Here is a 16,579-nt window from a genome sequence, read left to right as displayed (position 1 = left end):
AAAAAATCCAGAGAGGCGGTGTCGGGGCAAGGAATAGCGAATTTCTTTATTAGGAAAGCCAGCAGGCTGAGGAGATGGTGTACTAGTGCCCTAAAAAAACCGTTTTACCCAAGTTAGAATTCAGGCTTCTTTCATACTAAAGGATGGAGTAGGGTGTGGTCTGTGGCTGGTTGTTGCAAACTTCTCCATGCCAGGATTCTTTGTTCTTGCAGCTGTCCACGTGGGTCTGCTCACAATGTTCCTATAAACCTCCAGCAAGACATTCGTTATTTTCTGTTCTGCAACTTTATAATCACTGTATGAATGGGAAAGTTTTATACGTTAAAGATAAGACTATGGAGAATGGGCTCTCCTGTATGTTTCAGGCTACAGGCAACATTCTTTCATAGAAGGTGCAGAGCCAGCATGACTCAGCACAGACAACAGAGCTCACAGGGTACAGCTAAAGGAATAGATCTTACACGGGGTCAGGTTTTTCTTCTGTTACAAAAGAAATAATGAATTCGTGAAAAATTGACAAGGCAGAGGGGTTTGGGCTTCAGGCAGTAAATGGTGAAGACAGACTGGAGTTTACTTATACCGCCTTCTAGGCCCTCAACTCTCCCTTCTGGTACAGGAAGGGGACCTTTCACATGGGAGAGTTATAGAGTGAGAGCCAAGATTTACTCTGGGGTCCACCTGGGCCTGCCTGGTCATGTTACACAGCAGGAAGGACGCAGAAGCGTCGGATTTGGTAATAGGAGTCACCCCCTGGCCTGTGGAGATGGAGGCAAAGTTGGTGGCTGTTAAGGAGCTGTGCTCTGGGCTGAGGTTCTGCTGTGCTTCAGGGAACAGGCAGTGGCAACGGGGAGGGAACGCTAGGGAACACGGAGGGAGGGGGAGCAGGGGCCAAGGCAGGTCTTCATGGGCCGTGCAGTCACAGGGGCGGCTTCCGGCTGCTCCAGCTGGGCCCTTTCCCCTCCAGCTTCTCTTTGCTCTTGCCCCAGATGGCTTCCCGAAATACTCCAGCTCCTCCCAAGGAAGCAGCATCCTGCTACCCCAGAATACACTCCAGTCTGATGAGGTGTGAGTCTTGTCAGCATTTGCTTTCTTGGGAGAAGGCCCTTTCCTGGGGTTTTTCCAGTTGGAACCAGGCTTCATCATGCCTGAGAACGGGACTGAATGTGACCAGAGGGATTAGACAGAGCAGAAAGCAATGTAAATGCTGATCATGGCTTGGAGGAACTGCTACTCGGCTTCCAGCTGACACAGCGACCTTACAGGAAGTCAGAGCTGGAGGGGTGCCCGTTGGCGGTACATGGGGCACTTTACCTCTCCAGTGAGGCCCTTTTTTCACGATGATTGTTTATCCCTGGGAGTTTGTTTCCAGGTTGGAATTGCCTGAGCCTAGGACTAACTGGACTAGCTCCTGACTGTCTCGGTTATCAGACGGCGAAACCCCACAGCTGCTGAGGAGAGGCACACCAGTGACACACAGGGCAAGGTCTTAAAGGGGAGACCGGGGTCAGTTGGGAAGATCGTCAGGTTAAGCCACCGCCAACCTAGTGACCTTCCGCCCGGGCCTAAAGCAAGAACTGCAGCAGGGAAGCGTCCACTCGTCGTCCAGGGAGCGTGAGCTGTAGGAGGGGCTGGACGGGAGGCTCGGGTCCGGGAGGAGCTGCTGAGGAGGGGACGATCCGTGGGCCTGACTCGGACACTGTGGGAATGGCCGGGGGCGGGGAATGCATCTCCACTGTGAACCAGCATCTCTTCTCTGTTCCAGACCATGGGTTTCTCTCCAGGAGCCTTTTCTTTTTGGAAGGGAAAATGCAGCTCTCCTCTACAGCGGTGTTTTGCCACTCAGATGGAAGGGGGCTGCTGGAAGCTTGCGGTTTCTCGTTCATGTGTCTCTAGCTCTTCTTGCTGAGGAGCTGTTTTCTCCATCCCACGGCCCAACCCACGGGCAGCCAGTCAGCTCTTACTCATCTTTAGCAGGAGGGCTGTGACCTCCCGGGACAGCCAGGTTAGGCCGGAAGGGGCGGACGCCCTTCCGGGGCGCAGGCTTAAGCTTCTGGCCCTGAGCCTGGAGATGGCGGGAGGTTAGACTCCACCCCGGGCCCTCAGCTCTGCTGTCATCTTCTCCAGAGGAAAAGTTTACCCTGTCATGTTTTAAACCGGACTGTACGTTTTCTGTCCAGAACCTTCCACTTCATGGATACCCCCTGCAAGGACATTTTCACAAACAAACGAAACCGTTCCCCAAAGCCTCGGTGAAGTCTCCTCCCCAGAGACGATCCTGTAGCAGCAAAACTCAGTTTATTAAAACAGGTATGATGATAAAACTTACATCTGCTTGGGCAAGGCCAGTGTATTTTTGTACAAACAAGATAATGCTGCATAATGACAGTTAGTGCTCTGAAAGCACCACATACAAAGCAAAGTATCTTTATCCAAAAAAACAAAACAAAACCCATAAAAGTGGGGAAAAAATCCGCGCCTCCCAACCCCCTCAACCTCCCCCCAAATGAGGTCTTCGCAGCCTGGCCAGCTCCGTGTCAGCGCTGAGGTGTCACAGGAGGGCCAAGTGCAAGCTGAAGCAGTGAGCAAGCAGCCCCTCCCCCCACATCCCTGAAGCTGGAAATCCAGGAAGCCGACCCAGTGCGGGGGGGGGGCTTTGCATAGAACGACTCAGTAATCATAGGTTACTAAACGCAAGTGGCTGTTGTATAAAATCCTGGACCCCTTCGTCAAACACGCTGAAGAGAAATGGAAATCATGAAAATGGAGCCTGGCTTCTCCTGCAGCTCCCCCAGGGGCGCCGCAGGGGCGCGGGGTGTCCCTGGCAGGCATCTTCTATTTCTGTAGCTCCCACCACCCCACGGGCCCGATTTCAAGTTGATCGAGTCGTCGACTCTAAGTGTGTGTGAAAGACACCGCTGGCTCGTAAACAACCGCTGCCCCAGTGCCGGGCTACCTGGGGGCAGGCATTAGTCCAGAGCGGTCACGAGTACGCAGGCAGATTCTGAAAAACAGACAGGACCCTTTTAGGGAGAAGTGCAGTGCAAGGCCACGGGGACTTAACTGTTCTTTTTATTTTTTCCTTTCTTGGAAGCTTAAGTGGCTTTGTGTTGTCCCTGAGTCTCGGTTGTAGGCCCTGGTTGAGACCCAAAGAAAGGACCAGAGGGCTGTGCAGCGGGGGGAGTCCAGAGCACACCAAGCGCACGTGCGCATTCGGCAGAATGCCGGAACCGTGTCCTTGGTCCAACGTGACACTGATAAACTTTCATGTAGAATTTGCTAGAGCAGGAAGGAGAGCTGGCCTTCAATCCAGCCCTTTCACTTTGTAGAGGAGGAGACTAGGACACCCACGGCACCCTTGACTCCTCAGAACGAAAGCTTCTGGGCCTTTGACGCTTGGCAGTGACCTGTGTAGGGCGCTGGTGAGGGCGGGCTGGTTTGGCCTGGGCGCTCACAGAATGCCCTGACTCGTACGGGGGGGAGACCAGAAGAGGCTGGCACTTTTTCATGGCTTGGAAGCCTAGAAATGTATGTATAACACTCAGAATTTAAAGGAGTGGAAGTAAGAAGAAAGCCAGATACTCTTCTGTGAGTGCAGAATAAATTAGGGAAAAAAAAGGCAAAAATCACTTAACCCCACTTCCTGTCCCCCCTACTAGGTGAACTCTGAGGAACTAGGCGCTGGGGACCGGGCACGGGCACGTTGAGAGGCTGGGAGGTCTCGGACAGACCACTCCTATCCCAGGAGCTGAGAGGCTGTTTTGGTCTCTCCTGGCACATGGAGGAAGGTGGTTCATTCCAGTTTCATGTAATCTTTAGCTCTTGCCTCCCAGTGAACACTCTTCAGAATGTGATGAGTTAGTTTCTGAATTTACCGACGCTCCTGAAATGGCCTGTCTCTCGGAAAGCAGCCAGCGGGTCCTGAGTTGAGTGCTACGCCAACAGCAAAGGTGACCGCCCAGGATGGAGCCCCTCCTGCCGGGAGAAGGGGAGAGCTCCCCTGCCCTGGTCCCTGCAGGGACAGGACGCTGTCCTATCTTGTTTGTCGGTTCCATTTCAGCTCGGCTGCCATTTTCCACACGGAGACACAGCTGGACAGCAGGATCTCTTCTGGGAACTGAGACTCCACGTCGGGCAGAAGAACCTCACTGTCTTTAGTCTCCATGTAGCTCACCAGAGTGTCTCTCAGGCTGAAAAACAAGCAACAAGAGGCAGCGTTAGACAGTCTCCCACGTCGGGCCGGCAGCACACCCGATGTGCTCGCTGCGGCCAGAAACGCTGGGAGCAGCGTGAGGTCCGTCACCCATGGAGTCGCTGAGCCGGCGCTAGAATCTGGGGCTCGAGGTTCCGGCGCACACCTGCCGCCCCCCGCCCTGCGGGATGGCGCTTGCCTGGATCAGGGGCGCTCAGGTGCTCTTAGGCAGTCTGGTAACAGCAGCACACCTGCTCTCCAGAAAACGAAGCCCCCCTATTTGAAAAAAGCTTGAATTCCAGTTTCATGATTTGTTTTGGTAAAGGTCGTAAGTTCTCTAGGAAAGGATCCTTTTGCCTACACTCAAAGTCCAGATCGTAAAGACCGACAAGTGCAAAGACTAAACACGCGCAGGCACGAGGCCTCAGAGCGTAACGGAGGAAGAGAAGTTCTGAAGCGTACTGGTGGCGAAAGCTGGAGTGCAACTATTTACAAAAACAGCAGTTAAATCCCTCCCTCAGGCCACACGTGAAAACAAGCTGGTTAACAAAACGAATGCGACATATACAACTATAAAAGCGCGAGGGAAGCGCACGGGAGAGTGGTTTATGACTGTGGGACCCTTATCTGTATTTCCCTACAGGATCCTCTCAGGAAGGTTCTGTCAGATTTGGCTTCATGAAATGAAGATGCAGCATTTGCAACCAGGGAGATAAAAGACTAACTGTAACTTTCACAATTCAGAAAAAGACACAGAGCCCCAAGGAAAAATAATCAAAGGACATGGAGAGGCAGCTCAGAGCGAGGCGCACGGACGGCTGATGGACACCTTCAGCCTCACTAGCAGATGGGAAACCCGAGGGAAACTGGGGCACCATCTCTGGGCCATCAGGTCGGCAAAATTACAAAAGATGGGCAATGTCCAGGGCTGGGTGTTCCCCTGCACTCCTCACTGGTGTGGCCTTTCCTACCAGATTCAAAACTCACGTCTCGCTGACAAAATAAGTCCACTTGTCATAATGAGAATATGTGACCTTTTTTAATTGTGGGGGAGACTAGGCCTATTTCTTTGAGTGGTGGCACTGGGTTGAACCCAGGACCTGTGCGTGCTCAGCACGTGCTCTGCCGCTGAGCTATACCCCCGCCCGGGAATCCGTGCCTTTGTGGTTTATAAAACAGCAGGAAACCGAGCTCTGCAAGATGGGCAGGGCTTCTGTGCGGGTGGGGATCTCGGGGAGACGGCAGGCCCGGTGTGTGCCCGGCCCAGCCCGCACCTCCACTGAGGGCTGAAACTCTCCGCCGCCTGTGGGGTCTTCAGCTTCAGGACCATCATCTCGTGAAGCTCCAGGAGGAAGGCATCCAGGCCAGTCTGGTTTAGGAAGGTGCTGAGCAGCTTCGCATGTTCGGGGCTGAGCGCGACTCCGTACCTTGGGATGAGGTCCCCGAATGGCTCCTGGAAAGAATTGAGAACAAATGACGCAGGTGAGTCTGGCGAGGGGTGGCTGGGCGGGCGGCTCCCCGGGGCCCAGGGGCAGGCGGGCAGCTCCCCGGCACGGACCCACCTTCCTCAGTCGCAGCAGTTGCTCAGACTTGTGGGCAGAGAGGAACTGCCAGAGGGCGATGGTGTGTTTCAGCTGGCACCTGTTTAAGGCCTGAAGGAGGAACAGAATTCCTGAAGAGGTGCCATTTCTGCGCCCCCGCAGGGATTCCGTCTCCCTCACCAGGAAGGCCCCCTCTGCCCCATCCACTCACTCCTGCCTCGTCTCCCCGCCCCGGTCCCCGCAGCACCTGGGGTCCGCCCGGGTGTGCAGCTGGCCGGCAGAGGCCTCCGCATGCTGGAGGCCCCGCTGTCTAGACCCTCACATTCCGAGCACACTGCTCCCTTCCCGCCTGTGTGTTTTGTTTACACAGCCGACTGGCTGGGGGAGGGGTGTCCTCGCCTCCCCTCCTTTTCGGGGGGCTGCCTAGATTGGTGCTCCCTGGGTGGTGGTATTCCCAGCAGGAAGTGGGGAGTGTCTCCTTCCCAGGCAGGAGACCCACCTTGGAAACCAGCGAGGTCTGATCACCCATCCGCAGCATGTCTTGGAAATACACGTTCAAGTGCATGTCGGGGTCCCCGCCGGCCGTGCTCACGAAGCCCAGCGCGACTTCTATGGCAGACAGAGCCTCACAGGCATCGCTGTAGGACTGCAGCTGTCCTCGGATGTTGCTGAGGACGGTGTTGGGGAGGGGGTCCTAGGAAGTCGAAGGCAGGACAGGGATCCAAGGTTGGGGCCCCTCGCGCACCACTGCCTGATAAGAGCCCTCACCTGCTGCCGGCCAAAGCCATGGGTTGGGTCTGGCTCTCGGAACAACAGCCGTCAACACAGCGTGCTTGCTAAGGTCAACAGTGTCCAGGTGTTTTACAGAAATGTGAACTCACTGAATCCTCAGGACAAGGTGTGAGGGGGAAAGGGGGCAGGAAGGGATAAATCTGGGAGTTTGAGCTTTGCAAATCATAACCACTATATACAAAAATAGATAAAAAATAAACTTCTATATAGCACAGGAAACTTTATTCGATATCCTGTCTGACCTTTAATGAAAAAGAAGGTGAAAACGAATGCATGTACGTACATGCACGACTGGACATTGTGCAGAAATTGACACACTGTAACTGACTACACTTCAATTAAAAAATGAACAAGCTGTGAGGACAACCACGCCGACACACAGACACATCACACCTCAACACCCCCCACACACGTCCAATGCCGGCAAACCAGAAACGCAGGAACAGGTGCTGGACGTTCTGCACCAGCGTGACAGCCATGACACCGTCGCTAAATAGCTGCCACCGCAAGGTTCCCATGTGTTTATCCTCCACGAGAACACTTGTGCCAGCCTGCCCTTTGGAAGGTGTGCTGGGCTCGGGGAACATAGGAGGCCCTGAAACTCTTTGGTGTTCTCGACAAACGGCTAGAGGGAGGGTGGCACAGCCCAAACACTCTGAGACACATGCGTGCGCACTGACAAGGCTGATCGCCATCACCTGCGGGATCTTGTTCTGGATGTCCACAAAGAGGTGTTCGTAGTTCCAGTCCCGTCTGCACACCAGCGTGGGTATTCCCTGGAAAGAGAAAGAAACATCTCTGGACGGAGCCCACACTGGAGGTGTCCACCTGATGACAAACACATGCCTGAGCAGAGACTCAACTGCAGTCCCAGCTACTCGGTGCATCACCAGGCAAAGCAGGCCGCTCTGTCCCCACGTGACTTGTGGTCTGTGTCTAACCCACAATCTGTGGAAACGATGGCACGAGGAACACAGCCTGGCCTCAGTGGCCCAGCAGGTAGTCACGCGGAATACTGTCGCCCGCGGCCTGCCGGGGGAGCAGGAAGTGAGGATGTCCCACTGGTGCGCTGAGCACAGAGCAGGACCAAGGGACACCCTGCTGACAACAGGGGAAGCAGAGTGTGTCCACACCAGCCTTGGGCTCCAGCAGTTCACAGCCTCACTGTGGGCAGGGAAGGCGCAGAAGCACACCCACGGACCAGCCCGGGACTGGGCCTGGGAGGAGCCAGTGCGGCCCAGGTAAAGAACACATGTGGCCCTGCGTGGTGCGTTCGGGTGACCCCGTGTGAGAGACCGCGGGATTCACTATGGGGAGGTGGCCAGAGGCAGGGCCGGGACAGGCCACAGGGCCTTCTGTGCCAGACAAAGTGTAGGCTTTTTCCACGAGCAGTGGGCTGCGCATCGGGGGGTCCGACAGGGTGATGGGCAGCAGGTCTGGATGTCAGAGATTTGGAGGCGGGGCCGGGTGGGAGCCACCGCGGTGGCGCAACTTCAGGACAGTTGCTTGGAACTTGAGCAGGGGGCCCTGGGAGTTAAACGGGGCGCCTGACGGTGTGGACAACAGGGCATGTGTGGAGACTACAGGGAAGGGGGAAAATAATGCGGTTTCTCGTGGGTGGTTGGCGGTGCCATTAACCGTGGCAGAGAATCGGACGCCGAGCCCATCAGACACGCAAACACCCTTCGGGTACTGGGGGTGGGTCCAGGGGTAGAGACAGCCCTGGGGCTGTCAGCCCAGACGGCATCGGGGCTGTGGACCAAGGGTCCAGGTGGTCCCTCCTCACTTTGAAACCGCTGTGATCAAAGCCACCCTCGGGGAAACCTGCAAACAGATGCACCGACCACACAAACAGCAGCGGTTCAGCCTCACCCTGAGGGTCAGCCGGGGCTTGCCCTGGAGGAAGCGGCTGGTGACCTGGCGCTGGATCTTCTCCAGGTCGAACTCCTGCAAGGTCTCCCCACCCTCCTGCACATGGTACTGGCAGTTGGAGAGGATCAGCGGGGTCAGGTCCTGCTCCACGTCGTAGCTGATGACGTGCAGGTCGGTGACCTCGGAGGCATCGACAGAGTAGCTGGAACAGACAGACAGACAGACAGACAGCACTCAGCCCCTAGTCAGGTGCGTGTGGCCCAGCGACATGGAGCCAGCCCCCGTGTGACGCTGCTGCCGGCTGCTCAGGTGAAGGGATACGTGAACCCGTGACGCTCGTGAACGTGGCCGAGGGCATCTGTCCAGGGGGACCTGAAGCCCGGCTCGCTGCCCCCGGGCCTGGGGACCCTGCTTCCCTGCTTGTGCTGCCTCGGAACGACTTCCTGGGCGGACAGGGCCCCCGCCACGGGCCTGCGCACCCACCTGCTGTCTTCCTTGGAGAACTTCTCCATCGCGTAGACCATTTCGTTGTGCAGGTTAATCAAGTAGCTGACCAAGGCGGTGGCACAGAGGCCCCGGCCCCGGCGACGTGGCAGAACGACTTCGAAGTCCGCGTCCAGGTCCAGATCGGACGCGCAGTAGTCCTTAGGGAGCTTGATCTCACCTGCAGACAGACACGCGTCTCCGGCTGCTGCTGCCCCGCCTCGGGGGGGAGCCACCCCCACAGAGCAGGGCTGGAACTGGGGTGCTCTGAGCCGCCCCACCCCGTCTCTTGTACATGTGGGCGAGTTTCAAATGTTCTCAGCTCCTTTCTGATTTGTAGATTCAGGGAGACTGAGGGTGTGCTTTCCCCGATACTTCACTCATCCCAGACACCTGTGCCAGGAGTCTGCAGGGTTGGGGCTACACGCACACGGCCAGGCAGCAGCAGTCGCGGGACAGGCAGAGCTGGCCGGACAGGAGAGGCTGCGGACGGGCTGCCCCGGAATGCTGGGGGCGGGGGGGCTGACACTTACCGTTGGTCTCCAGCGATCTCCTCAGTTTGTTCCATGTCGACAGAAAGGCAGTGATTCTCTTCAGCAATAACACCCTCAGCCCATCTGTCAGACAAGACGCATGGTGAGGGCCCCCTAGTAACACTGGCTCCGGGGTAACACCCACCCCGGGATAACACTGGCCCTGGGGTGACACCGGCCCCGGAATGACACCGGCCCTGGGGTGACACCGACCCCGGGATGACACCGGCCCCGGGGTGACACCGGCCCCGGGGTAACACCAGCCCTGGGGTGACACCAAGGGAGCAACCCGCTCCTTAGAAGGACCTCCACCCTGCACTTTCCCAGCATCACTGACAGGTTCTAAACGCAGTTTCAACTAAAGCTGACTTTGAGGAGCCAGAGAGAGCGTGTCAGCTGCAGCAAAGTCTTCTAATGTGTCCCGGGGACTCACAGGTTTGATTTAGTGCTACAAGCTTGGGGTACAGGGCGCCCACCAGCCCTGAACCAGAGCCCTCACGCTGGAACCACGACACGTACCGCCCTGACCCCGTCAGAGTCCTACCTGAGCTGTGGCTGCTAACGAAGCTTCTGATGGACTTGAATTCAACCTCGGAAACGTTCTGGAACCGTTTCACTAGGTTCCTCTGCAGGGCCAGAATCTCAGGCAGGAACTTCACCAGTCTCAGTTCTGCTTCCTAGAAAAGGGGAGACCACGAGGAACGCTTCATAGTTTACCCAGAAAGCGATGTTGGGGAAGCAGACTCCGGGGCTGGCTCAGCACGTGTGTTCGTACTTCACTCTGGTCAACGTGCCGTTTTACGTGGTGACACGTGGTGGAACTCGAGAAGGGGGAAAAGGCCACACGGTTCTTCCAACAAGTGCCTAGCAACCGCGCGCAGCGTGCTGGCCCGCGTTCTGCACGCTGGGGCTTGGGGAGTGAACCGCGGGGCTGACACAACAGATGTGTCTGCCAAGAGCTGATGAAAGAAAGCAGCCCCTGGGGCCCGGCGGCGGGTGGGGATGGAGCGGCTGCTCGGAGCAGGAGGCCGCGCGGCTGGCAGGGCTCGGTACAGTTCTGTGCGCGTCGGTGAGAGGTCACAGGACTGACCCAACGGCCTCCCTACCGCAAATTCATTTCCCTTCGCTGACCCACAGGAATTTCTGAATCATCTTACTTCTGGCTAGACTGCAAACACTGGCCCGTGGGGGAAATGATTAGAAAACCTATTGTAGGAAAGAGAAGCTGGACCAGATTAATGTCAGGAACCACGTGGAATTCCGGTTCTAAAGGATGCGACGCACACCGCACTCCTCCCTGCCTTCAGTCTCACCGCCACGAGCGCTCCGAGTGGCTCAGGAGCAGGGAAGACCCTCTGTCTGTCTGAACAGACAGTGAACTGTTCTTTCACTGAACAGACACTCCTTGGTGACTGGCCGCTCCAGGCACTTCGGGGATGAGGATGAACAGACAGAGCCAGGAAAGCGTTCCAGCCTGTCCTTCCCTGCGGAGTGACTAGGGGACGCCCTCCTGGCCCTTGGATTCTTTCCGGATTCCCGCTTATCCCAGCTCAAGTGTGCGTTTCGTCGGAGGCTCATACGGACTGATGTGCTTGGAGATCTCTGCTCTACCCGAGTCGTCTGCCACAGACACGCCGTTCCACAATCGGATGCAGCAGTCTGCTGGCTGCCCCATCCCCAGGACTGGTGAGACTGAGCAAGAGTGGGTCCTTCAGGCCCCCGGGGACATGTGGGTGGCGGTCTCGGCGAAGCAGCCTCACCTTTTGCAGGAACCTCCAGAGGACAGGCACTGTCTCCTTGCCGTTCTTCTGCTCCACGACGTGCTGCAGGTACTCGACGGTGACCCTGCTCCGGCAGCTCCACATCCTAGAGCAGTGAACCGCGCTCTGGGGCAGGTGGGGCAGGAAGGCCGCCGGGTCACCGTACACGATCTTGGCCACAGGGTTGGAACTGATGCGCTCGTCTCGGCTGATGCGCGTGTTCACTGCCAAGAGGGTCTGGTCCAGACGCTGGGGAGGAAAGCGACGTGGGCTCTGGACGTGAGAAGCTACAGCAAACAGGCGGGGCACTGCGTGCCCTCAGCAGGGGGTGGATTCGGGGGCCCCGTGATCAAACATTCACGTTTGCTATCGTTTGTTATAATGTACATGTTCCTGTATGTGTTTGTCTCCCCAGACAGAATGAGTCCCAGAGACCGACATCTCATCACCACCGTTTCCTCGCTGACTTCTGCCTTCTGACGGGCTTCCTCTGACGGAGACGTTACGTCTCTGCCCCCTGCTCTCACGTCCTGCTGTAAATACTGCCCAGACTCTCTGGATTCCCAGTAATTCTTCAGCCTGCCACCCTGACCAGCCCCACAAGGGGAGAGGACGGGGGGTCAACAGGAGGGTGGGGTGGCCAGGCAGAGAAGACCTAAATCTGTGGCCCAGCGGACGGCCGCACTAAGGGACGTCTCCAGAAGGGGCAGTGGCCCAAGCACCCGGCAGAGGCCCGGGACGCCGCCCGCACGGTCCCAGACGAAGCAGCCCGAGGCCGTAACCATGCAGCTCTCACCTCCAGTTCAGGCAGAATGACGGCCTCGGCTGCCTTCTCCCAGCAGTTCCTCCTTTCTTTGGTTGACAATATTGCATCAAAATTTAAATGTCCTACGAAGGAAAATGTGTGGGTTACTCAAGGAGGGAAAAAAACAGCAGTCTACACGCACAGTGAATACAGCGTGAACTGAAACGATGCTCCTATTTGTGGGGGAGGGTGGCTGTACCTTCCTGCGTCGACCTGAGCATCACCCTTTGTGAAGGTGCTTTGAACTCTAAGAGCTCTAACCCGCGTAGCTGTCATCTTACGGTCCTGAACAAAATTACTAGAAGGACATTACTTTAAATCAGAAGCAGCCCAGGGGCAAAATACAGAAGCCAGGCTGTTGGCGACCGTCTCAGCCACTGCCCCCGGCTCGCGGACAGAGGTGGGGCCCCGCGGAAGCCCGTGGAAATGGTCAGCCTGCTTCTAGAACCCGGCCACCTTGTCGGCAGGGTATGGAGTGTGCTTACGTAGCTGAAACCACACCAGAATGAGAGGCTTGAAATACAGCCAGGTTTTGCTAAATAGGAAGTATACACTGATGTTGGCTTCTGGCAGAGAAACACCTGACACAGGGATGGGTTTCCTTGTCACGGGGCAGAACGCTTTATCGCTGCTATTATTTTAAATGACATTGTCATTACAGAGGAAATTTTAAAAGATTTTTGCAGATAAGCAAAAAGAAGATAAAGCTGTTTTAAATTCTGCCACTCAGAAATAAACCTCCTGTGGGGAGAGTATAGCCCCGCTGTAAGGCACGTGCTTAGCAAACATGAGGTCCTGGGTTCAATCCCCAGTTTGTCTGTCAAAAAAATAAAATAATAAACTTAATTACCTCCCCCCCAATTTTTTTTTAAACCTGAAAAAAAGAAATAAACCTACTAACTTGCCTTACAGACCTTCTCTTTCTGCATGAATTTAAAATTTTAGAACAGAAAAATGAGTCCAGGGGACGTAATCGTGGGTAGCCCCCTTTTCCATGTGACAGACTGTGGACGTGTAAACATACGAAGTCAGCCCAGCCCGCAGGGCTTTTTTAGGAAAAGTAGATGCTGCGCCGCCCCTCCCCCAACTTCCAGTGGGACAGGCGTGGAAGAGAACAAGCTCCAAGCAACGGTCAAACATCAGGGGCTTTGGTGGCAGCGTTTCTCTAACACACGCGCCTGTGCTGGGCGCTGCGCGCTCCCCAGACGGTGGGTGAGCTGCGTCCAAGGCTGACTTCTAAAACTGCAAAGCCTCCCCGGCACATGCGCATTTAACACGGGGAGCAAACCCAGCAGCGGGAGAATGGAAAGGTGGGCCGTCCCCCACCGCCCGCCGGCAGGTGCGCGTCTTGCTGCTCCCCCCATCTCTGCTTTCCCTGCAGCTGCGCCCCGCGCCGCCCGCCACCCGCACCCAGCACCGCCCGCGCCGCGTGTCCTCACCCTGGTGCGGCTCCCTGAGGAGGCTGCACAGGACCAGGTGCACCACACTGGTGGCGTCGTCCGCGCTCTTTCCCAGCGTCTTTATGAGCTGCTCCAGGTCCCGCTGGATATGCTGCTGCAGAAACTCCGCGGGATCCTCCACCGGAGGCTTGATGATGTTCCTCAGAGCCTGTGGGGCGAGGCGACAAGGTGTCACGCGAGATCTTGTTTGCAGAGGAGACGGTGAGTGCGGGAGCAGTCAGGAGGGGTGAAGAACCAGCCCCGAGCCAGAGCACAGTTTCTAAACACGCCGTTCACCGAGGGATGTCGGCAGGATTCAGACAAGCAGAGGCGACAGAAGGAGAGGAAGTGACGGCGGTCTGAAAACGACTGCCTTCTGGACCATCAGCATGAAACACAGAACTTCCAAAGCCTGACCCTGTGCCCTCACGGCTCATTAACGAAGGGGACACATGGTGCGCTGCACAGACACGGCTGCCGTGACGGTACTTCAGCCTCTGCACGCCCAAGTGCAGACTGGAGACCAGAGCTGCCCATTAATAACGGACTTTACATGACGGGATGGGCGGTCCCCCGCCCCACCATAGACAGGCCACAGTGGGAAGTTTTAGGACCCGTGAACTTTGTGCTACACTGTGGATTAGGTAACAGTGACATATTCAAAATGCAAGGACTCACTGTGCATAAACTACCGTAGGAACTAAATTCGCAGTCGGGCAGCACAATGCTGTACCTGGGGGTTGCGGGAGGCTCCCACAAGCATGGCCAAATGCAAGAGTAGCCGGATGAGAAGGAAGACTACCGGAGACAGCGCTCGGTCAGACACCACGGCCACGCCTCTGGGTGGCGGGCTCCCCAGCACGTGGCCAGTCTGAGTTCTGTCCCTGTTGTTTCTGGAAAGGACGAGAGAAGACAGGGTGAAGGCTGAGGATGGCCACTGCCCCTCTGCTCAAGGGGCACACTTCGGATTCTTAGGACCTGGGACCGGGTTTACACTTTTGAAGAAAACGATGTCAAAAGTTACTTACTCGACTAAGCCCAGACCGCTTTCCTAAGAGCCCTTTCCTTTCTTGCTGTTGAAGGACAGTCAGTCACAGTGCTGTGTCGGTTTCCGGGGCACAGCACCGTGTTTCAGTCACACACACACACACACGAGTACTTGTTTTCACATTCTCTCTCATCATGGGTCTCGACAAGACACTAATATTGCTCCTGTGCTCTGCAGTGTAAACCTGTCGTTGTCTGTTTTATATAAAGTCGTCAGTGCTGCAAATCTCAGACTCCCGGTTCATCCTTTCCCACCCCTTTCCCGCCGAGTAGCCGTAAGTTTGTTCTCTACGTTCTTTTTCCTTACTGACTGACCTTTTGGGCTGACCCAAAGCCCATAACATCCTCTGTGTAAAGTGCCTGTTTGTGAAACTGCTGGTGACCAGTGGGGAGGGGGCAATACGGGGGCAGGGGGTTAAGAGGCGCAAACTATTATGTATAAAATAAGCCACAAGGACACACTGTCCAGCACAGGGAGCACAGCCAATGTTTTACAGTAATGAAGTGGAGAATAAGCATTAAACCTGTGCGTCACTTTGCTGTACACCTAAACTTACGTAATACTGTACCTCATCTCTACTGTAACAAAAAATAAATAAAATAATATGAAAGCTTAAAAGTCCTGGCTGTTTGTGCTGCTCCTGGACCTGTTTCTTCCAGAGTCAGCGTGGGGAGAGGAGCAGGCAGGCGGAGGTCAGCCAGGGTTGGGGACAGTGGACACCAACATGGGGGCTGCACACACCGCTCGCACTGTCCCAAATCAAACCCTGGGACCCAAGCTCCAGCAGGGGATTTGGTGTCACACCCAGACAGGAGGTGCAGTGCGACAGCACGCTCAGCTGCAAAGATAGTGGAGATCCCGGAACACTGTAACAGTTTATGGAGGTAACAGGTTAGAATGTTTCAAACTGCGACATCCTCGAAATAGCCAGAAGATGGGAGGACCATAGAGAGGCCCTGCCTCCCACACTTCACGGAGCTGCTGTAGCCACACTCGGCTCACGAGCAAGTGTGGAGTTATGAGCTGAGTTTTAGCTGGCTTCTGAAGTCCCTGATAAGGCTGACTGTATCTCCTCTTAAAAACAGGAAGCTAAGCGTTTACAAGGGGCAGACTTAAATGTCCGTCTGAATCTGATCACCTGTTTGTGTCGAGCATATTTCTCTTTTTAAATGTTTTTATTTTTTTACTTTTTAATTGCAGGGGGCAAATTAGGTTTCTTTATTTATTATGGAGGTGCTGGGGACTGAACCCAGGACCTCGTGCATGCAGCATGCGCTCTGCCGCTGAGCTCCCACCTCAAGCATATTTCTACAGGGGTCGTGCCCCAGGTTCAGACAGAAGACACTGGAATTCACGTACGTATTAACATTAATAAGTATTAATGTGTGGTCTGCTCTGCATCAACAGCCCAGCTAGCCAACGGCAGATCACAACCTGCTCGTTCCCGGGTGACGGCAGGGACCCCGACGCCGACATCCCACAGGACTCAGGTCCAGACGTGCGGTCCCCGGTGCTGTCCTCGGTGCTGAATCCTCAGCTGGACAAGAAACAGCCCCAAAGCCCAGGGTTTGAAGACCCAGAAAGGAATGGAATTTTACATACTGGATCTTGTGAAATCCAGCCTGCGCTGTGTGATTTATCCCTCCGATGAGAACACCGCAGTCGACACAGAAGCTCTGCTCCATCGGCAAGCCGCACTAGGACGGACACAGACGGCCCTGCTCAGCCTGGCAGGCGCCTCCGCGCAGGCGCGCCGCCCCCCAGCTAGTGCCTGCCACGCCAAGCGGGGCCGCGGGAGCCAGGGAGGCAGCGCGGGCGCTCCGCGCCCACTGCGCTGTATGTGGGCAATTTCAGAATTTTTTTTTTAAATGGAAAAGACAGTTTAATTCCCAAATAGACACATTACAAGTATATAAAGCTCAGTCCCCCTTCCCCACATTCAGCGTGGTCTTCCGTTCCCTGCCCGTCACACCTGGCTCCGTGCCTCACTGTTGACCACCAGGAACACTACGGAGGCTTCCAACTGCTTTCCTTAATACCACTTGGACTTTGTTTTACTTAAAAAAATGTAATCATACGACTTACTGCTTCCAAATTTCCATTTTTCAAAAAATCAA

General features: G+C 55.6%; 1 protein-coding gene across 2 annotated transcripts in view; it reads right to left on the bottom strand.

The window, feature by feature from the left end:
* Nucleotides 1-2,278: 2,278 nt before the first annotated feature.
* Nucleotides 2,279-16,579, bottom strand: part of RNF213 (ring finger protein 213) — a 104,357-nt gene continuing 90,056 nt past the window's right edge. For both annotated transcript variants that reach the window (XM_072939788.1, XM_072939789.1), the window contains exons 55-68: nt 16,065-16,159; nt 14,148-14,307; nt 13,415-13,583; nt 11,967-12,058; nt 11,171-11,419; nt 9,955-10,087; nt 9,411-9,494; nt 8,878-9,058; nt 8,395-8,596; nt 7,221-7,298; nt 6,230-6,424; nt 5,752-5,841; nt 5,464-5,642; nt 2,279-4,187 (exon numbers count right to left, since the gene is read on the bottom strand). In XM_072939788.1, the coding sequence (XP_072795889.1) occupies nt 4,031-4,187; nt 5,464-5,642; nt 5,752-5,841; nt 6,230-6,424; nt 7,221-7,298; nt 8,395-8,596; nt 8,878-9,058; nt 9,411-9,494; nt 9,955-10,087; nt 11,171-11,419; nt 11,967-12,058; nt 13,415-13,583; nt 14,148-14,307; nt 16,065-16,159 (2,064 nt within the window). In that variant the 3' untranslated portion in view covers nt 2,279-4,030. The remainder of the gene's footprint in view (nt 4,188-5,463; nt 5,643-5,751; nt 5,842-6,229; nt 6,425-7,220; nt 7,299-8,394; nt 8,597-8,877; nt 9,059-9,410; nt 9,495-9,954; nt 10,088-11,170; nt 11,420-11,966; nt 12,059-13,414; nt 13,584-14,147; nt 14,308-16,064; nt 16,160-16,579) is intronic.

The sequence above is a fragment of the Vicugna pacos genome, chromosome 16, assembly GCF_048564905.1.
Source record: "Vicugna pacos chromosome 16, VicPac4, whole genome shotgun sequence".
Lineage (NCBI taxonomy): Eukaryota > Metazoa > Chordata > Mammalia > Artiodactyla > Camelidae > Vicugna > Vicugna pacos.
This window is presented reverse-complemented; position numbering and strand designations above follow the sequence as displayed.